The 22,274-nt window shown below is 41.3% G+C and overlaps 3 protein-coding genes across 4 annotated transcripts; 1 reads left to right on the forward strand and 2 right to left on the reverse strand.

Annotated features, from left to right (window-relative positions):
- Positions 1–73: 73 nt before the first annotated feature.
- LOC306939041 (lamin-A-like) lies at positions 74–8,233 on the reverse strand. The gene is made up of 13 exons (XM_079523497.1): positions 8,097–8,233; positions 6,961–7,322; positions 5,475–5,631; positions 5,140–5,265; positions 4,678–4,848; positions 3,843–3,968; positions 3,383–3,603; positions 2,895–3,162; positions 2,276–2,383; positions 2,063–2,182; positions 1,905–1,961; positions 1,631–1,822; positions 74–1,344 (listed from the first exon to the last, which is right to left on the reverse strand). The coding sequence occupies exons 2-13, from the start codon at positions 7,302–7,304 to the stop codon at positions 1,309–1,311; spliced, it is 1,926 nt and encodes a 641-aa protein (XP_079379623.1). The 5' UTR covers positions 7,305–7,322; positions 8,097–8,233; the 3' UTR covers positions 74–1,308.
- A 2,548-nt stretch (positions 8,234–10,781) lies between these two features.
- On the forward strand, positions 10,782–18,754 carry usf2 (upstream transcription factor 2, c-fos interacting). 2 transcript variants are annotated; one of them, XM_079523499.1, is made up of 11 exons: positions 10,782–11,674; positions 12,484–12,527; positions 12,901–13,010; positions 13,919–14,038; positions 14,463–14,622; positions 14,893–14,980; positions 15,231–15,275; positions 15,807–15,865; positions 16,031–16,125; positions 16,493–16,621; positions 16,885–18,754. In XM_079523499.1, exons 1-11 carry the CDS (start codon positions 11,637–11,639, stop codon positions 16,972–16,974), a joined length of 978 nt encoding a protein of 325 aa, XP_079379625.1. In that variant the 5' UTR covers positions 10,782–11,636; the 3' UTR covers positions 16,975–18,754. The 2 variants fall into 2 exon arrangements, with proteins under 2 accessions (XP_079379625.1, XP_079379624.1); XM_079523498.1 differs by having other exon boundaries at positions 10,789–11,674; positions 16,031–16,137; positions 16,885–18,577.
- Positions 18,755–21,258: 2,504 nt separating this feature from the next.
- LOC306938012 (free fatty acid receptor 2-like) lies at positions 21,259–22,269 on the reverse strand (the record flags this gene model as incomplete). The annotated part of the gene is made up of 1 exon (XM_079522035.1): positions 21,259–22,269. One exon carries the CDS (start codon positions 22,267–22,269, stop codon positions 21,259–21,261), a length of 1,011 nt encoding a protein of 336 aa, XP_079378161.1.
- Between the last annotated feature and the right edge of the window lie 5 nt (positions 22,270–22,274).

Consider the following 22,274-nt stretch of genomic DNA (forward strand, 5'->3'; position numbering starts at 1 on the left):
AAAGACAAAACAGAAAGACACAGACAGCTCAGCTCAGACACATTGCGGAACAAAGGGCACAGATATACACACATACACATACCTACATCGAACCATAAAATAAAATACAAAAACAATATGGACACATTGTTTGGTGCCTGATAGTCTAGATGGTTAACAACTACCCAGAGAAAATAATACCCACAGCCAAAGGTAAAAAGTAAATTAAAAATAAAGTGAATAAACAAGGAATGATGATCCTATCCATCAAGGTTAGCGGTATCGCTTCTGTCAAGGAAGTTTATTTGAGGGCCAATAAATCGCAAATATGGGTCCCATATTTTATAGAAGGCATCTGTTGTGGAGCGTAGCAGGCATTTTAAGAATTCCAACAGCACGCACTGCATGATTATTTTGCAGTTTTTGTTTATTTTAACTTGTCCAGTAGACAGCCGAAATCAGACAGACAATAGTGTTCAAAGCTGCATTGTGGAATCAGTAAAGACCTTAAACTTTAAGGGCTTTTAAGCCAGTACAAAAGAGGCAGATGTATTTGAAACAGAAGCCAGATTTATTGATGCCAACCAAATACATGATTGATATTGATTGAATACTTTATTTAAAAAAAGCACAGAGGTAAAGTTTCATACAAAAGTGCTATAAGGATAACCGAAGAAGCCTTACGCCAATAAGGCTTGTTTCCATTGGATTCAACTATAGTTGAGTTGCCATGCACCTAAAGTGGCTTTCCTTCACATTCTAAATTATTTATAATGAAGGCTCTATTTATTATGCAAAGTACAGTTTCAACTTCACCTTTGAATAGATTGGTAATTTGGCCTTAAAATGGCTCTGAGGGTTCACATGGTAATGTGGAGAGAATGGCCTAGTAGAAATACTATGGGAATACAATAATAAATGAAGGATAATAATGAAATAAATCGTGGAACTCTGATACTGCATAAACAGAGCAGGAAATTCAAGTCAATCCACTAGTCTGTACTCATTAGCTGTGAATTCCAAAGTTTACCAGCCACTTTCATTATTTTATTAGCCTACAAATTTGTTCAGATGAGAAAATAATCTAAAAAAGGAACTGGTAGGGTAGACCAGCTACAATAATAATACTAAAAAGGTGGCTGGTATTCATTTCCTATTCTGGCTATAACAGCTCACAGTTTAAAGGTCCCAAACAGCATGCCTATATACAGTACAATATAACAACCAACGGTACAAACTTTTGTTGCATACATTAGTAATGAATGATCAATGTATGAATTATCGTTTAATTGTAATTGAGTAAAAGTCTTCCAACATGGCTCCAGAGCCTCACATGATCGGACAGTTCTCCACTCTTGATCCACTCTGAAAGAGAGAGTAAATATTTACAAAAACTCAAAATTCCACTTTACTGAGCACTTTGTAATATGCATATTTCATTCCAAGATTAGATTCCCAGCATCTATATTTTTTTTACACATAGATCAGTACATACATACTGTAGTAGAGACTTTTGCAAAAGGAAATCAACTCACACAATTATACTGACAATGCTTAGTTCATATCATTCATACTCATACATCATCATTTACAATCATCTCTATAAAGATGATGGCACAAAGCATTTAGCTGTGTTCTGTGTTCTTCCCACCTTGCGAGGTGTACTGTGGCCGATCACATAGGAGTGTGGAAGCAGGCCCTCTGAAATCCCGCCACTGCGGTAGGAGGTGCGTGAGGCAGAAGATACAGAGCAGTTGCTTGTTTTATCTGCCGGCAGCCCACAAGAACCACACCTGCTGCGCAGGTTGTATTCAGTGTCCCCTCCGCATGTGCTGTGGGCACCCTAGAAGGGTTAGAGATATGTTTAGCAACCTGTTATCTGCACACTTGTTTTAATGTCTTTGATAAAATGTGGTTTCTCTTACCATGTCATCATCATCCTCTTCAAACTGTGTGCGAGTGACCTTCCTCATTGCCATTTCCTGAACGTAAAAGATCATTGCAACATAAACTACATAAACTATTATTACATAAAGATGGGAAATAACATATTTTGAACAAAATATGGTTTAAATATAGATACCTCTCCATTGGCACTGATCAGGGTTGTCTGGAACTGGTCTCCAGTGCCCCATGTTGCCTGGTTCTTCCATACAAAGTCACTGGGAGGGCTGTGGGTTCCTCCAGCAGCAGAAGCCCAGATCTTTGCAAAATTAAATAAGGCATCCATAACAATATTCATGTAACAATATATGTGAGATACTTCAACTGTTGCTTACAGACAGTTGATGCTTACCGTCACTTTCTGTCCAGCCTTTAAAGTGAATTTTGCAGAGAACTTGAAGGAAATGGGTGTACCAGATCCCACCTGTCGCTTCACCTGCCAGTTCCCCAGATTTTGGTCCTGAGGCAGGAATATGGAATTCAGTTAATGAAGTCAGTCATTTGGGTTCTGCTACAGTTTATTGTGTTTGTAATGTAAAAATCACACCTGTGTGAAGTGAGGGGCGCTCTTATCATCGTACATCATCATACATTATCTTATTCCGGCCAATCACAAGTTGCGTCCTCACTTTTGTCTTCAATGTTACGCAATGTTTGTGTTTACACGAACACTCAAAATTGACCATTCATTGATTGTCAATGGCATTTAATGTTTGTGTAGGACAAAGTTTGTGTTTGCACATACACCAAAAGCTAGACATAGGAGGGGCTAGCGCCTCTCAAAAACTGCATGATCCAGGGTTTGTGAAGTTTGTTCACCATTATATAGTAGATGTGAAAATACAATTTCGGCAAATAATACAATAAACAATAATGCAAGAAATGTCCCCATTCTGGAATATAAGTAACTACAGTGTATGTCCCCTGTGACTGTGGAATATTCAGTGTAAAATCATATTCCATTCTCTCACCTCATCTGCCTTGTTGCTGAGCCTGACGTACTTTCCATCCAAGTCCACCTCGTCCACGGTGACCCGTCCACTGGCCGAGGCCTGCTGGGCGATGCGTGTGCGGGACACGGCTCCCCCGGTGATGCTGGAGGCCTCGCTGTCGGTGTCGTTGAGGCGACGCTTCTTGCCAGAGGAATTCTGAGAGCTGCAGTGGACTGCACGGGACAGTGAACCAGAGGAGCGGCTTCCTGCAGCTCTGGTTGGAGGAGGGCTCGGAGACAGGCGAAGCCTGCAGGGATGGACATGACCATCACCGTGTGATTATCCATACATTTGCATTGCTCACAATGTGTAATGTACAGATCCGATCTACAAGATTATGATACTCCTGTCTCTAAATGCTGTGACTAAATCTAAGGTCAGTGACGCATTACATTACGTACCTAACTGTGATAATTAGGTTGACCTACAGTTATAGGCTTAGTGGTTTAAAGGTTAAGAACACCTACCGCTCTTCTTCTCCCTCCAGGAGCTTCCTGTAGGCAGCTATCTCCATATCTAGAGCCAACTTGACATCCAGGAGCTCCTGGTACTCATCCAGCTGCTGCTGCATCCGTTGCCTGATCTCAGCCATCTCCCTGTCCTTATCTCCAAGCAGACGACGTGTGGTGTCCCTCTCCCGAGACAAGGCCCCCTCTAGTTCCCTCACCTTGGCATCACTGGTTGTCAACTGGAATTGAGGGGATCCCATACAGTAATTGTTACTAATTTGATTGAACTAATATACTCCTATCACATACTGTATAATGTATTCTCCATAAACAACTGGATATCTAAACCTGTATAGCTCTATGGGTAGAGTGTGGCACAAAAACAAATTGTGTTTTGCAAGGAAAACAGGAAATCTATGCATGAATAGCTGTGTGATGAGATTAACATGAAACACTTCTGTCCATTGGTGAGATATACCTGTTTCTGCAACTGGCTGAGCTGGGCGGACATGGACTCCATACGCATCCGTGTCTGCTGAAGCTCCTCGTGGGTCGCTCCCACCAAGTGGCTGCTCCTGTCAGCTGATTGACGTGCATTCTCCAACTGACATAAGTTAAAAAATAAATTAAAAAAAATATGTTTGTTAGGGCACGGTGGCACAGTTGGTAGTGCTGTCGCCTCACAGCTAGAAGGTCCTGGGTTCGATTCCCACTGGGGATGCTGTGGGCGCTGGGGGTGTGTTCTCTCCTCTGTGTCATCAGTGCCCATACCTGACGCGGGGTTGGTGAAAGGGCCTTTCTGTGTGGAGTTTGCATGTTCTCCCCGTGTCCCCCTAGGGTAGGTACCCTCACAAAAACATGCAGTAATCCTGGTCTCTAAACTACCTCCCCCTGGCCAGCTGGGGCGCTTGATGGAGGGGAAAGGAACTGGTCGGAATAACGTGTTCCTTCCACGTGCTATGTCCGGCCGGGGAAACTCTCCCCTGTCAGGTGAAAAGAAGCAGCTTGGACTACTAATGCATAGAAGGAAGCAGTCTGCTGGATTTTATTAATTATTTATTATAATTATTATGATAATTATTATTATGTCTTCTTGAGTATTACATTAATAAAGAATATTTCCCTGGACAAATAATATATTATACCTCATCCAGGTTACACAAGCGAATGGACATAACTTCTAATCTAGATGCATGGGTGGCATTCATTAGAGGTGTGATAGTTTTATTAGAAATTCTCTAATTCTTTCTGGAAAAGCCAAAGATTTGAATGGTAAATTTTTTATGTTTTCCTGGCATCTGAAGAGAATTTACCTTGGAATTGTAGGTCTTTTCAATCTCATCCTTATACAGTTTGATTTGCTGCTCATGCTCGCCACGCATTTCGATCAGTGCCTCAGCCAGCTTGCTCTCAAAGTCTTGCTGCGTGCCATTGGTCAACTCGACCATGCGAGACTCATGGCGGCGCTTAGTCTCCCTCAGCTCCTGTAAAATAAGACAATAATGACAAATTATAATTGTAATTTTTTTTTTGTTCAAGGGAGATTCCTATTTTATATGAGAGCGACCAAAAAAGTGCATAAATAAGTGTACAAAAAACAAATTAAACACGTCCATCTCCATCAAACTCACTCACAACTAGAACTACCCAGATCATTACAGGTTACTATGTTGATATCAGGAAGATTTCTGTCTTCCTGATTCTTATTCTGCTTCATTAGTTGATAATCTCCTGATGACAGAGAGACAATAACAAGTTCCCCAAATGTTCCTGACCTCAGAGTAGAGGCTCTTGTGGAACTCCAACTCTTCTTTGAGGGTCTGGAGGCGGTTCTCTCCATCCACTCTTCTAAGCATCTCATCCTGCAGTTGCTTCTTGGCATCACCCAAACTTGCTTCCAGCTTAAAATACATTAAAAAAGCCAAGAGATGATTGAGTTCAAATCATGCACACAAAGATCCCTTCATGTATGGTAATTATATACGGCAAGTATATCTGGGTATCACATACTTTCACACACTAAATAAGTAGGCTATAGAATTACTTACATACTTCCTAGTACGACACTTCCTAGTTTAAAACTCATTGTGTGTTGTGAGTTTCCTGTTACCTTGGCAACTTGAGCCTTTAAGTCCCTGACTTCCATATCCAAGTTGCGTTTCTCTCCCAGGGCTGTGGTCAGGGATGCATCCTTAGAGTTCAGCAAGGCCTCCAGGTCTTTGAGCCTTAGAGAGGCTGCTGCCAAATCAGACTCCTTCTTGGTGTTTCTGTGAAGAGACGCAGGCATGGGTTTAGATATTTATGTTCCCCTTCCCTTTCCGTTGTGGTATGTTTTTCTGCAAATATTTTTTTTTTAAAAGCTCAACACATACACATACAGGGTGATCATAAAAAGAGGAACAACACTGTGCAAAGAGCAACAGTGCTATGCACAGAGAGACAATACCTAACCTCTGAGAGTGTGTGTGTGTGTGTGTGTGTGTGTGTGTGTGTGTGTGTGTGTGTGTGTGTGTGTGTGTGTGTGTGTGTGCGTGCGTGCGTGCGTGCGTGCGTGCGTGTGCACGCGCGCAACAATAATAATAGAATTCGTAATAATGCAGAATGCATCTTCAAGTGCTTCTCCAACAAAATAACCAAGTGGAACCTAGATTCCTGCTATTTCCTTTGCATGTCTTCTGTAATCAAATCTGTGGGTTATTTTAGGATGGGAAGGGAAGCCTGGATGAAGTAGAAAGAGAGGGAAAGCCTTGGTGTTTCCAGGCTGTATGACTCATACGCTCCAATTATATTTACGTCCAATCTGACGTGTCTGGTAGCCACAAGCCACAGCCTCCTGATGTTTAGTTGAGACGCTGCCATGGTAACGGCCTGGCTTTGCCAAACATACATCTGCCATCGTCTCTATATTTATGGAAAAATAATGGAAACGAGAGTGTAACCACTAAACACTGCCACGTACTGCACACATAATGATCACTTTTAGTGGAACAGGAGGAGGTGGAGTGACGGGAAAGAGTTAGTCATAAGACTCTGCCTGTGGCCGAAGTACTGGAGATGTTGGGATGGATGTTGAATGTCAGATGGGAGTGAGCAATGGGGACGGTATGCTACCATGGGAGTGGTCTGGGCAGGGCACTGGAGCTGAGAAACTGTGAGCAAAATTTGCAGAGGCCGTCAAGTTTGAGGTTGTGGGATGTTGTTATAGGGATCTCCGTGTACAATTATTATTCTACAAACGCATTGATTCTCCAATCAAGCTACCTTCCGGTAATTAGGGAAAAGTAAATATGAAAAACCGCACTCTGCTTTCATTCACTTGAATAAAACATATGGGTTCCAGAACAGCAGCCCTGGGAGGTCTCAGGGCTGTTCCACACATAATCCTGCAAGATATCTAGTCTTGCAAGATATCTGGATGATTGGATATCTTTTTATTCGACATGATGTACAATATTGTGTAACTATAAAATAATTAAATAAATAATCTTCAACTCTAAGTGTTCATTTGAGTTAAATTCACTGCTCAAGGAAACTCAGAATCCAAAACTAAGGAGAGCACACACTCAGCTAAGGGTGGATTGTGACCTCTAGCATACCTGGCTTTGAGCTCCTTGTAGTCCTCTCGCACTTTCCCCAGCTCCAGCTGCAGCCGGGCGCGTTCTTTGGCCACCGAGTCCAGAGTCTGGCGGGCATCCGCCAGCTCGGCCTCATAGGCCGCCTTCATGCCCGTCAGCTCGCGGCTGATCTCTGTGTCCGACTCAGTGATACGCAGGCGGAGGCCTGCATTCTCAATCTCCAGTGATCTGACCTTGTCAATGTAGACAGCCAAACGGTCGTTAAGGTTGCACAAGTCCTCTTTCTCCTGCAGCCTGGTGATACGGTTGGGGGAGGCAGTGCTGCTCACACCCCTGTGAGTACCTTTCTGACTGGGTGTCGCCATGGCACTTGTGGGTTATCTCTGTGGGAATACAGTCTTTTTAAATTGGGAGATATTTATAAATGTGCAATAAAAGCGTGTGAGTTTATATTAGGTGTTGATCTGAAGACAGGCTACTGCAGTCATCATATGCATTGCATATAACCTATGATACAGGGAAAATAGCCACATCATGTGGCCTTATAGGTAGGCCTATGTGAAGTTTGACTGTACAAAAACATTATCACTCTGCAGATATACGTAAAGTCCACATTTAAGTCTGTCAAAAATAAGAACAGCATTAAAAAACCATGTTGAAGTGTCCCTTTACACCCATGCACCTTAGCATAGCAAAGTGGTAATTACAACAGCTATCATATAGAATTGTATAAAACCAAAGTATGTGTCAAATGCCCTTTTTCAGAAACTAAAAAGATTTTAAGAAATACAACTCAATTCACTCCACTCACTAAGTATTCTTGTCAAGCACAATGTGAGTCTGTGACACATAAAACTAGCATGGCATTATGAGTCATGATATAAATATTTCCTCCCATCATTGTAATGTCATTAATAGCTTACAAATGATAAAAATATGGATACAACCAACATCTCCACCTAAAAAGTACACATTGGGCCCTATGATATCTTACCCCCGGCCTTATGCCTAATTTTTGGAGGCAAAATAGTTCAAATAGCCCATTTACAAGCTCACAGCGTTACTATTTTTAAATGTTTTTCAAAATAGTAAAAAGGCAATATAGGGCCCATGCCTTTCACACAATATGCAATGGGCTACTGATAGTCAAACTTTACCTCTATAAAAGATGGTGTGAAGTGGGGGGAAAAATCAGGTCTGAGGATGTTTTTCTCTGATATTTCCAGTGGTCAGTGATCTTAAGTGTTCTAAAGTCCTCCGATGATGCACTCCCAGAGACTGCACTGTCTGAGAAACCAATCTCAGAGTGAGTGCCCATATAGGAGTGAGATGGGAGGAGAGGACAGAAGGAGGTTGGCCTCAAGTTTGGCATCATACTGTAGGTGGTAGTTCTCCCTGTCTGTCCCTCCTCTCTGTTCCCCTGTTTCTCTCCCTTGCTTCCTCGCTTCTCTCTACTTTTGTATAAATGCAATAAAGTGGTCCAAACAAAGAATCAGCACATTTTTAATGAGATCCATTTGATATCTCTCAGTAGCTTATGATGAGGTTTTTTTCATTGAATATGGATTAATTCTATTTCTATTGGGTTTTCCAGTACACCATGTCCAGCTCAGTGTTCAATCTCTGATCGAGTCATAAAGACTACAACAATGGAACTAAATTCCTTCCAGCTTTGGGATTGGGCGCAAATCCCTGCAACACAAGTGTCATGTCCAGGAGGTGTACTTGTACTCTACTTATACATTAAGCTACCTCACACTGCAGAAACGGGCTCCTGTCCAGCCTGTGGGCCACTTGAAGGCTAGGTCCATCTTAGCCGCAATTTGCAACTCCATTGTTTTTAATAATGGGATGAATCTAGAGTTGCAATACCCTCCATTGACTCCCCATTCATCCAATTTGCTTTTGCGATCTGCTTGTATTAAATTGATTGATTCAAAGTATTTATGATTATTTGAATATTTATTTATTAACAGTTTGCAGAATTACAGTACATTTCAACTCAATACAAAAACTGTTAACTGTGAGCATTACACTTGTTTACAAGAGGGTCCACCGTTTTCAATTCATCATAACATTTAGAGATGTACAAATATACACTTCTATATAGCCAAAAACAGGAAATCATCATAAATGAGGTAAAAAGGGGGGCAAAACATATACAGTGAGAGGAAAAAAGGGGTGGGTGGGGGATTCAGATTTTACGGGGGCCAGTTTCAAATTGCAGCCGTCCGTAGGTGCCCTTTGAGAGCGGTTTTGAAGGAGTCAAGAAATTCACATATCTTAATGACAGTTGGTAGGGCGTTCTACATTTTTGTGGCATAGGAGCAAAATGAATTTAGTCCCTTGTTTGTGCCGAATCTGGGTTGCACATGGTTTTGTTTGTCCCTCTGGTGTTGTGGGTGTGGACTTTGACATTAAGGAAGTATTTAGACAGGTACATGGGTCGTCAACCCTAAGCCATTCCAGCCTGTCAAAGTGGAGGGGAGGTTTAAATAACGTTAAACTCACACTCGCATGTCATCACCTGCAGATCATTTCTTGACAGAAAGTAGCTCATAACATGTCTATGGTGGATTTTTGAGTGGTGCAACCACTCCTATAGACAGCTATGTGTGTGGCTACATGTGTCCCTGGCTGTGTCTGAGCACGAAAATAGCGTTTGTTCACCACCAAGTGTCACTGTTGCACAGCCTAACACACAGACACACGCAGGCCAGGGAGGAGGGCTTGTACAGTACAGTACAGTACAGTACAGTACAGTACAGTACAGTACAGTACAGTACAGTACAGTACAGTACAGCACCACTCACTTCAGACAGGTCTGATTTTTCTGAAACAAACACTTGGCAGATTGAAAGAGAATAATTCAAGCTTGCCCTACAGCTGCAATGTTGAGTCAATGGAGGGTATTGCAACTCTAGATTCATCCCATTATAAAAAAAATCTAGAGTTGCAAATTGCAGCTAGGTCTATGCATAGACCTATCCCAGGTAAGCCTATAGTACTTACTTACCATTTTTTTGGACAATAAATGTCTTGGACCAACACTGCTTGGACAGGGAAAGGGAACTTTGTGAGAACTTCATTACAGTGAATTAGTCTTTGCGGACCAAGTTTTTCCAGTACACTGAGTGCAGTCTTCATTTGAAAATAGCAGAGCCAGAGTTTGGAATGTGAGTGAGTGCTGATGACTCAGCCTGCCTACAGTGGAAACAACACACTACTCTAGTCTAGTGCGGCTACGTAAGCTCCAATGGCAGAGAGAGAGAGTGAGAGAGAGCCTCTTCATCACAAATGTACTGATGTATTTTTATTTTTTAACTGTAAACAAGACAAAGTGAAGCACAAACTTGTTATGATAAATCAAATGGTTTGTGTGGAGGTGTAGCGTACGTGGCTATGGCATAGACTGAGTGTTTATATAATCCAGTCAATATCTTCGTTGTGTACATTGACAGAATTTTATTTTCACTTTTGATCTGGTTGACCACAAGAGCCATGACAGGCTCTCTACCAGCGCACAGCGCACGCTAGCCCCGCTACCCACCTGCTCAGCTAAAGCACGGGTTTGCTGCTGTTGCATTGACTGCTTTGCAGACGAGACAACTGCAAGACTAGTCCGTTCAACACACAAGGCATTGTAGTCTAAATAGATCCCGATATCTCGTACAATTATGGCATTATTCATGCAAGGTTGGTTGGAGCTATGCTAACGTTAATAAATCAATATATCGATTAAGGGATTATGCTATGCTTTATGGGGAGTGGGGACTGAGCATATGCTTTTGCGTTGGTTGGTTTTCAACACGGCAGAAACATTTTGTCATGTGGTTCGTGTGAAAACCCGGATTGGATCTTCTTGGTCACCTGAGTAGGGACTTGAAAACGCTGCCATTCATTGATTCGAATTCGAAAGATAAGAATTCTTCGACAAAAAAAAATCACCCGTAATTTATTCCTAGAGTACCAATTATAATAAACTAAATGTATTTCGTACAATTAAAACAATATTATATAGTACATCTTTACAGCACCATATAGCCAAGAGCAATGCTTTACATAATTTGACACGACAGTCAACAACTGTATTAACAAAGAAGAATACACACACCATGACATCAAACTGGTAACTCTTGAAATTTTAAATTCACCAACATGTAGCCGAAAATGGGTTTAACACGTCGTTGTCTACAATAGATCCACTCCATGTCTTATTGCGCGCAAGAGGAATCGGACACAGCCTGGCGCGGATGAACAGAAGCTCTACTCTACTGTAACGCCGCGCCGAGGCCACCGACAGGGGGAACAATAAGGAAGGAAGGAAAAAAACAAGCAAATAATCCACAGTCGATCATCTAATACGGTGCATTTAGAGATCTGTTAATCCAAAACAAAAGATAGCTCTGCTAATTTGACCAAGTTATTCAGATAATACTGGGCGCGCATTCCACGCTGAACGGAGCGATAACCGAAAATCTAGTGCAAGGTCGAAAGAGAGCGAGGGAGAGAGAGAGCAGACGCAAACACGTCCCCCCAGCTCTGCAGCGGTCTCCATTTTAGATCCTTGCCCGGTTGGTACCTCACGTGTCCTGGACTGTCTTTCTCACATGACCCGCGTGTTTGTCCCCGTGATCAGTACTTCCATCTCTGTATTTCAGTGTCGCTGAATATCACACATTAAAACAGCAACCTTCATGGATATGCTCGAACAGAGTTTGGACAGCTCGACGAGGTAAGAGAGAGCGAGATAGGCTGCTGCTGCGCTGCAATGGCTTCCACGGCCTAGTAGACCTAAAGTCACCATGTTCTCTGTCTATGCGACGCAATGTTAACACATTAAACGTAGGATAGGATAACTTTGGCTCTTTTTTTTCACTCACTCTTTGGTAACCGACAGATATGTGAATGTGGCATCTTGCACGAGCTGCATACATAACATGTTGCATGCATAGGCTGTATTATCGTAAAAATATTATTTAATGCAAAATAGATCTCTCGTTAGATGCGGTTGTAACGTTAGAGGACACTGACTGGGTCGCTTGTATATTCGCCAAGGAAAGCAGCAGATGCACAGTAGTTTAAATGTTCACGTTTTGTTTAAATGGGGCCACGTTTTGTTTAAATGGGGCATTTCTGACTGACTGATTCCATAGTTTACAGCTAACGTTACTGCAGAGCTTTTGTTATTTTTAAATATATTTTTGCCAAATAAACTGGGATGGGCGTTGCTGTGCAATTTCAATTGTTAACAGTTATAAGGGAACGTTGACTCGAAACAAAATATAAAACTCCAAATATTAATGTAACTATTCTTGTTCAAGAATATTTACGAGTTTCAGGTGACTGGCGGCAACGTAGCAAAACAATTTCTATTAACAGCGATTGCTGTCTGATGATGACTACTAGGTTACTCCAGTCCTCACATCTCACCGCACGAGGTCGCTATTGATTCATGACTAATCCTGAGTTTCATAGGACATTTGTGAATTCGTTAGATTAATGTAATATAATTAAATGTTGTTTTCCTGCTCTTCTTTCCAGTCACGAGAAACAGGAAACAGAAGAGGTTGTCCATTTACAGGAAGGTAACAATCTAATTATTTCCATTCCAGCTGTAAGAGAACAGCTTAATTCCATGTTGAGAACTAATTTGCTATGCAAGTACTAGAATATTACTGCAGTGCAACACAGACACACCCCAGACATTATTGACTAAATACTATAGCTGTTTACTGCAATTAGTTCCTATATTGAGAATGAATCAATATGTCGTCTTTTTATGATTTTAGTTATATTTGTATTATGCTTAGTATGAGGAGTAGTTCTGAAGGATAATTGGCTCTGAAATCCATTCGTTTTGTGCAAGTAAAGTTATCCACAAAGGGAGTTTGTCATCAAGAATGTAGTGTATTTCTATATTTACACTTTTTAAATAGGTTGCTCATTTGATGTTTTCAGGAGAGGCTGTGGGAGCACAGACCACAGTGACCATCGCCAATGTACAGCAGGCTGCATTCGGTGACCACAATGTGCAGTACCAGTTCCGTACAGAGAACAGTGGGGGACAGGTCAGTATTGCATACATCTCTAGAGAATATATTTTGTGACACAACGAGTATATGATTCCTCCCACCCACCCCAGGGTGCAAGGTGTTGTGACAGGGTCACAGAGAAAGAACAACTTCATTGGAGAAACGTTTTCTTTATTAAATGTATTGCTTGTGGTCAAACTAATTTGTAGAATTATCAAATGTAAAATTTAAGTGTGTTTATTTATATATCCATCCATCCATCTTCAACTGCTTATCCGTAGTCAGGTCATGGGGGCAACAGCTCCACCAGAGAGCTCCAAACTTCCCTCTCTAGAGCAACATTAGTCACTTCCTTCTGGTGGATCCTGAGGTGTTCCAGGGCCAGTTTAGAGATATACCTGTAATTCCTCCATCTGATCCTGTCTGTCCTCCCAGTGGGATGTGCATCGATAACCTCCCGAGGGAGACGCTTGAGGCATCCTAACCAGATGCCTGAACCACCAACCAACGATTTAGATCAAGAGTTATTCACGTTTTAAGATTTTCGATCCCATCCATTAAAATGGAGGGGGAACACTTTGGATGACGTCCCAACCGGAAATGACATAGAATGTTGCCCAATAGGCGCTCCCAGCCTGTAGAGAGGTGCGCTCGGTTATGGAATGATTAATGTTCCGTCTTTTGATTAATCTCCGCCCTGGGCATCCGACGTAATTAATTAATAAGGTGGAGACCTCCGTCTCTGGCTTTCTAAGTGTTAATGTCTGATTTAACATATACTTGCTTGGTTTCTCCCGATAAATCATGATATTTAATATTTTTTATTTTATTTGTTAATTTAACAAATTAGGCCAATCTCTAAATCGAATCATGCAAAAAAAAAAACATTGACTATCGACTAAGAGATTGGTAGTCGACTATAAATATCTCTTTCCTCTCCCCAGGTGACCTACCGTGTGGTACAGGTGACTGATGAACAGTTAGAGGCAGCACAGGACGGAGCAGGAGCTGTCAGTGTGGTTTCTACTGCAGCATTCACTGGAGCGCAACAAGCAGTTGCACAGGTGTGTAGTAACGCATGATTTATACGCCATCATACAATGGTGTCCCATGCCGAAAATTGATGATCTACAAGTCTCACTCTCAACACGATGGCTTCTTCTAGATCAGCTACTTTCAGTGCTGGACACTGGCCTGCAACAAAGTATATATCAGGCTTGATGTTTAATTAAAAGAAAATCCTCTGAGTTAATTAATACCTGTAACTACCCTTTATGGCACCACATTGAAAAGTAGAATGACCTTGATGTTATGACTCAGAATAATTGCACCACTGACCAACTTGAGGCGTATGTCGTGATTTGGGAAAAAAATCTCTAATCATTTGACTATTCATAAAAGTGCAATCGATGAGTTTTTCAGTTCCGTTGGCATTTTTTATGAATCAGTCACACAAATCTTTGCTGTTTCTTGCTCGCTCTTCACCAGGCTGTTATTCAGAACCCCTTCAGTAATGGAGGAAGCCCTGGAGAGACTGTGGGAGGAGAGACGCGTTTTGCATATTTTCCTGCTTCCGCGGTCACCGATGGAACCGCTACTGCAGTCTCAGTGCAGGCCACTGCAGACCAAGCACTCACACAGGCTGGAGGTGAGGGAACCACATGTGTTTGGACAGAGATGTGGGTCCTTTACAACTTCACATCAGTGTCTGTTGATCAGTTATTCAGAGATGAGATTTATATTAAAGTGTATATGTTTTCTTTGGGATCTTTGCTTTATGAAGCAGACATCTCCTATTCATCTTTATTGGGGAAATAACTAATGTTTTCCAGATTCATTGTTCACTGATCATTTCTAATCTAAAAACATTAACTAAATGATTCAGTTTGATTCCCATGTGTTCTCCCTCTAAATTCAGGCCAGTTTTACGTGATGATGAGCTCCCCTGAGGTACTGCAAGCCGGTACCCAACGTACCATTGCACCTCGCACACACACCTACACCACGTGAGTATCCTGTAACTAAATCTGTCCAATTCAACATTGACATAACAGAGCACCCCACCATATGGGGTGACAACGCTTCTCACTTCTACATTCCCCACCCTCCCCAATGCCACATTGGATTGGTATATTCCTTACCTCTTGCTTCCTGGTTTGGCATGATTGGTTTGTGACTGTGTACAATTCATTATAAAAAAGGAACAGTTATGATTCAGAAGGTAAAAAATCTGTCCCACTTACCTGCCATCCCCAGAGACCTTGGTGAAAGCGAGATGTTGCAGCAAGGCAATACAAACTGGTGAGGAGAACTTTGACATCCCCTACAATGTACCCTCACTTCCCACCGCCCTACTCCCATCATGTGTGCTAGAGACAGACCTGTGGTTACTCTTACTAGTTGTGATAAGTGCTAGGTGGTGTTTGTTTAGTGTTCCTGTGTGTTGATTATAAAGAAAACATTTTGGGGCCAGTGTTCCAACCAGTGGCAACATTCAATCAACTGGATCTTTTGATTTGAAGCCTCTCAGGGGGTCATTGACCATATTCACATGCTCGCTATTTTGTTCTTACATCATACTCGGGGGTGGCCTGTGAGTATGACACAAGGGCAAAATGGCTGGCATGTGAATATGAGTAATTACTTACAGTATGTAGCATGAAAATGTATATTCCCTTCCTTTAGTATAACAGTGTCACAGATGCAGTAAAATAAATTGATGCTATAAATTGTACATTTATTGTATCGTTTTTATGCAGACTTTTTCAATACTGTTACAACCTTTATCAGAAGTGCAAAAGTCAGTCGCTTCAATATGTTGTTGCTTTATAGGAAAATGGAGGGTCCGCGTGCACCCAGGGATGAGAGACGAAGGGCACAGCACAATGAAGGTATTACTATATGCATTCATATAGACAAAACGACATTTACCAATACATAGTATTGTTTGTTTCTTGTATTAAAGCGGATATAGTTATGAATCCACATTTGGATGTGCAATTATGGAGAGTTTTGTTGAATAACAATTAAATATGAGTTGCTTTGTCTCTCTGTAGTGGAGCGGCGGAGAAGAGACAAGATCAACAACTGGATTGTCACCCTGTCAAAGATCATCCCTGACTGTAACATAGACAGCAGTAAGACCGGTGCGGTGAGTCAAAAGGTTGACCATGATTTATTTTTTTCTCAGAGTGTGAGTGAGTGAGTGAGTGTGAGTGAGTGAGTGAGTGAGTGAGTGAGTGAGTGAGTGTGTGAGTGAGTGAGTGTGTGTGACGCCCTGCTTGAAATTATATTGAATTTGTCATGTGTATTTTCTTCTGTTCCTGAAGTGTAAAGGAACAAATTACTACTACTAGTAATTTGCCTTGTAAACCAGTGATTTACATGAAGGGGTTCTCTTAGTTATAGACATAACTGAATGTAAGAGACATGGTCGAAGAAATTGGAGGGAAGTCATGAACACTTGATTTGAATGTAGTTATAAGTAATTCACTATAACCTTCTGTTCCATTCCTCAGAGTAAAGGAGGCATCTTGTCCAAGGCCTGTGACTACATCCGGGAGCTTCGTCAAAATAACCAGCGACTACAGGAGAGTTACAAAGAAGTAGAGAGAGTCCAGGTGGACAACGAGCTGCTTAGACAACAGGTGAACTTCCCTTCAAGCACTAACTGTACTATTCATTATATCACATTGTGATGTTACTTTGCTAAATTAATTGATCAATAGAAGAATATTAGCTCGTAACGTAAAGATAATGTTTAAAAACCTTTATAGCTCCATTTAGAAAGAAAATGTGCAATAAAATAACTGTTCCTCAAGTTCTGCTAAATAATGAGTGTCACTTTCACATTAAGTGTGCATTCTTACCTATTCTTCCTTGTACTTTTTATTTTTGTATTCTTTATTAGATTGAAGAGCTGAAAAACGACAACGCACTGCTTCGAGCGCAGCTACAACAGCATGGTATAGAAATGAATGGAGATTCAACACCACAGTGACACGAGGTTCTGAACTCAATACACAAACCCACACACCTCACGGAAAACAAACCACAGATACTCTCGCCAACTTGAACAATGCTCGAAAAGAATATTGAGAGGAGAAAATTGCAAGTGTCCTCCACCATGCAGCCTCTCATAAAACAATAAATGAACTAAATGCTGAAATGCAAAGTCTCCCCCAGCTTTCCTCTTCCAAGACTGGATGCTGAAATGAATAACTAACTGACTTCACCTTCCCACCACCGTTTAAAGGAAAACAATGTTGATACACCACCATGCTTTCATTGTTTTAGTTTAAATTATGGACTTAATATTGAGTGTTTCTTTTGGAATTTATCCTTTGGCCTATTGTTTGTTTTTTTCCTTTTGCTTTGTTCAACATTTGCTGTGTTTTGGATTACTTTGTTTGACAAGAATGAAAACATCTATTTGTTTTTTAATTTATTAGTCTTCAGTGAATATTCAGTATGTGTGTGTGTGTGTGTGTGTGTGTGTGTGTATACACACACAAAGGAAAAACAGTTGCCGTAGATATTAGTTTAACCCATTTAGACCTGAGGCCGATTCTAAAAACGCCTCCTGAAACCTAACCTAAGGTTTTCTGAAAACCTTCAAATTCTTATTAATAAAAAAAATACATTTATAAATTATGTTGGTATATGAGACAGAACAATGTATAGGTTAAACTAGGTCTAAATGGGTTATATTGGGCTGAATTTTGTTGCAGGCCTGCATTTTGTTACAAAATATTTTTTCCTCCTAATTATAGGCAAATCAGTTTAGCTTCATCCATTTGTCATCACTGTTGGTATGGCTAGGTTTGCTGTCAATGTACCGTGTGCATCATAAAACTGACGGCTTTAAGGTTTTCGTTTGCATTTTTTTGTGTTCTGTATGGCAGAGCATCATTCTAAACATTGGAAATATATTGCATTACATTTCATTATGCTGATTTTCCCAGCCAGTTCAGGGCTTTGAAACATTAAGGCCTGATTTTTCCTCTTCAGTTGTGCGGCATTATCGCACACAAACACAGTCAAACCAACGGAGTCAAAGCCTCTCACCACACTTATTTTACTTGACTAAAATATTTTGTTTTGTAATGAAAACTTTAATATTTTCCTCAGTTGCAGCTCTCTTGGAAAGAAAAAAAAGCATGTGACATTAAAATGTATTGACACCCTGGTCAGACTTTCTAGGAAATGCCTCATCGTGTGTGTTACAGTGGGACTGGCTGGGAGGAATGAATGTTATTCTGTGGGGGACATGCATTATGAACATGGTGCCGTGGCAGTATCAACAATGATAACACTTCTCTGGCAATCAAAGTGTAAGGTCTTTGATAGAACCATGTAGGTTTTATTTTTTAGCACAAAGCCTTAGTAGAAGCATGTTGGAGACAGTTTATAACAGCTCAGGTAATTGGGATAGTACACTGGCAGTGGTTCCCAAACTCGGTGCAGTCTTTTATTGTATGCCGTTATTTGTTTGTGACCCAAATCTGGTGCAATGTACAGTATGTGTATCAAAATAAGAATATCTGGTTGACTATGAAAATGTAAATAGTTTTTATTGGGCATTAAATCATGGTACGTTTGTATATCTGCTTATTTTAGGTCACTGATTTAATGCACAGAACTGGAGTATAAAGCATTTCCGTATTTCAACAGGTTCTTAAAACTACAATCCTTAGTTTTATGTTTGACGTCTCCCAACCCAGATGGAGAGTGGTAATTGCAACGATGTTCAAACTACAATAAAGACCTCTAGTGTTCAATTCGGTGCGCTGTGTGCTTCAAATTTGACATTATCAACCAGTCTGTGTCCTACCTGACAGCAGAAGACCAGTCTAAGTTTCTCAATGGAAGAGTAGGGAGACCACTGCCAAACACTGCATACTCTAGTCTACCATACAGATTGGTTCAAATAAAGTTGTATTTATTACAATAAATCCCAGAGATTATAGCTTTAAGGCTGATTTATGCTTCAGCGACACTGAAAAAAATTCATGCATCACACATTTTAGTTGAAAATACATATAGTATATGGCACATTGGCACTTTGATGCTAAAGCTTACATCAGGCTTTACCAATAGTTACATTGTAGTGGAGACCTGTGGTAGTATTATCATAGATGTATGATAATATTCCATTTTTTCCCAGTAACTGAATATTTGGGAACCAGTGCTGATGTCAATTTTATGGTTAAGACAGGACTGGAGCACAATGTGCTGCTGAGGGTGTTACAAAGAATATAATTAAGTAATGGCATTTTGTAACTGACCATGTTTTGTCTACACTGAAAGCAATCAAAGCATGGAATTTTAACCACTGGCATGAATAATTCTGGTAGTACAATAAAAAACCGTGATGCTTACATTAATTATTTGCTGGTTTTAATTTTATTACATATGACATGATGAATATGTAATCTTTCACTGTTTTGTTCATTGACACCACTTATACCTGATATAAACTTGTTGTGCACCATGTTGCACACCTAAAATAGACAATCCACAAGCTAACAGCGTGTTGCAACGCAACGCATTGTGAGCTTGTAAATCTGCAAAGGTTGAAGTCACAGATGGGACCAGTAGTCGTTTTTCCTTTGTATTATTAGTCGATCAGGCTAGCCTTTTGTTATGGTCAGTATTGTGCTTACTAAAGCTGCCTTCCCATGTCAAAAAATGAACAATATACCTGTATGTACACAGAGACCCAAATATGGGGCCAATTCTCAGGATGGTGGTGCTATAGTGACTAAAGGCTCATACATAGTCTGGATTTTCGGTGGTTAGGTGACCACCGAACTACAACATGACGTCACGAGCCCTTCTCCAGCCCTTCTCTCTGTTTTTACTCACCACCGCTCAACGTTATTTCAGCTCCGGTGGTCAGCTCACCACCGGAGCGGTGGTCACCTCACCACCGAAAATCCAGACTATGAATAGGCCTTTAGTGAGTTACTCACTGTTCTTATAGCTGCGACCACACAGCTAGTATCAGTTGGTTACTCTAAATATTCAAGCACAAACGGAGCTGGGGCTTTAATAGGCCATCAACAAGGGCCCTTAAAGTCTACTAATCCCATTCATGATTTTCAGCCAGTGTCACAAAGGGTTTTAATAGTCAGCCAACAGGCTTCTTTTGTTTAAAGTGGGAAAGTTGGTATATACACTGTATATATTTATTTTGTATTGGCCTAAAATATTGTCTATATACATTCATGAATCCACTTGCTGACCGGCTGTCAGTATTGAGCAATTGCTTTTATAGGGGCATATATGTGACCATACCATTAGATTTTCAAGATTTCATTTTCATTTGCTTTATGTAGCATGTGACATGTCAAACTAGGGGGTTTTCATGATTCTGAATCCATGAGTCTAGTCCAATTCATCTAGTTTTGCACAAAAGACACTCCTTGGGCTAAAAACGTGTGACCTCATCACATTTGTTCATCACATTTGTGATGACGGCTATGGTCCTTTTTAGCCCAAGGAGTGTTTTTTGTTCAAAATGGAATGGATTCAGAATCATGAAAACCTGAGTTTGACACGTCACATGCTACTTGGCATAATTCAAATTAGAAAATGTCCATTATAGGTTTTAAATGGTACCCCAACTTTCAACCCCTGAATTTACCAAGATCCAAAAATGTTCAATCCATCAATTTTTAATATGTTATTTGGAAGACCCTAAGGATAATACAAAAAACCTTGAACGATTACTATTTATTTTGGGCCAAATCTTAGATTGCCTGTCCTACATACACATACTTGCTTCCAAAATGCAACTCAAAATGAAATAATAAAGAAAAGCATGCCTGCAGGCTGCACACAGTATCAACATCAAAAGGAATCATCATAAAACCAGCTATTAGTTCCGACATACTATTGGTCCGTCAGTCATTAGACCGACAACCTAACCCAAATCCCTAACCTAACCCTAACCGCAGGTGCAACGCCTGTCGGACCAACGCATGTTAGGGAGCGATGGTGATTTACGCACGTCGGACCTTTGGTGTGTGCACCCCAAATCTCTCACACACTGAAAAGTGTGTGAGAGATGTCTGCACATTACCTGCCAGCATGGCAAATGCATGACTGTTTAAATGCATTAAATGTTCACGTTAGCCACAGAGTTGTAAACACCATAACTGCACATGTATAGAATGCACATTCACTAAATTCACATTGACTACAATATCTAATACATGATACACCAAAAATCTGCCTTCTCAGAACAATAATTCTTAAATGGGTCATCCCTTGAAAACCTTCAAGGTGGCCCTGTTACCTTGTCTGCTTTGGAGGAACTTAAACAGCAGCAATGAACCCTTCCAGACTTCAAGATGTGCAGTTTAACTATGAAGTTATGGAAGCAGTGATTGAGCATGCTCCTGACAGCTGCTGAGGAAAAGTAGAAGATAATGGGGTCCAGGCATGCATTGAAGGTACTGGAAAGCAACGCCACATCCCTCCAAGTCTCACTCTCCTGACGGGAAAACCCCACAACATGGGACACATTGTATGGGCCAAAGCAGACTGCAAACACCAACAGGGTACCGAGGGCCAGACCAATGGCACGAAGCCTTCGACGCCGGCCGATTTTGGGCAATCGGGACAGAATGAGGATGAAGTTGACATAGCAGAAGCAACATATCAGGAAAGGGACACAGAAAAGAACCAGGAATAGCTCAAGGCGGACTGGGAGCAGGATTTTGAGCTGATCTTCATTGAACTCCTTGTAGCAGCTTGACCGAGAGCGGAGAGGGGTGATATGAGTGTTGTTGACACTGTCATCACCACTGCTACTGCTGCCACAACCAGTGGACGTGCCTTTAATCCACCCTAAGCATGGAACAATGTACACAATGCTGAGATTCAGAGAAGAAACCACCCAAAACAAGATGCAGGCCATCACAGCATAGCGTGGCCTGCGAGCCACAGAGTACCTGAGGGGGTAAGCCACGCCCAGATAGCGCTCCACGCTCACAGCCATCAGCAGCAGGGTGCTGTTGTAGATGGTGACGTAGAACAGGAAACCGGTGATGGGACACAGGAAGTTGGGTAGGCGCCAGGTCATGTTGTCTGAAACCTCTTTCATTTTGAATGGCAGGAAAGTCAGGAAGATGAGGTCTGAGATGGTGAGGTTGAGAAGGAGAACGTCTATGGGGGTAGGCTTGCGCCGCACCTTGAGGTAGAAAGTGTGAAATGCCAGGATGTTGGCCGGAACCCCCATTAGGAAGGTGACTATGTAGCCAGAGAGCAGCAGGTGGATGATTGTCATGGTGG

This window comes from Electrona antarctica, assembly GCF_951216825.1.
Source record: "Electrona antarctica genome assembly, chromosome: 15".
NCBI lineage: Eukaryota > Metazoa > Chordata > Actinopteri > Myctophiformes > Myctophidae > Electrona > Electrona antarctica.

Excerpts from the sequence above, each read along its gene's own strand:
- usf2 (XM_079523498.1), top strand. The coding sequence starts at position 11,637 with ATGGATATGCTCGAACAGAGTTTGGACAGCTCGACGAG. Across the intron at positions 16,138-16,492 it reads CCGGTGCGGTGAGTCAAAAG|AGTAAAGGAGGCATCTTGTC; the intron begins GTTGACCATGAT and ends TCCATTCCTCAG. Across the intron at positions 16,622-16,884 it reads ACGAGCTGCTTAGACAACAG|ATTGAAGAGCTGAAAAACGA; the intron begins GTGAACTTCCCT and ends ATTCTTTATTAG.
- LOC306939041 (XM_079523497.1), bottom strand. The coding sequence starts at position 7,304 with ATGGCGACACCCAGTCAGAAAGGTACTCACAGGGGTGTGAGCAGCACT. Across the intron at positions 4,849-5,139 it reads ACAAGAGCCTCTACTCTGAG|GAGCTGAGGGAGACTAAGCG; the intron begins GTCAGGAACATT and ends CTTATTTTACAG. Across the intron at positions 3,163-3,382 it reads CTGGAGGGAGAAGAAGAGCG|GCTTCGCCTGTCTCCGAGCC; the intron begins GTAGGTGTTCTT and ends CCATCCCTGCAG.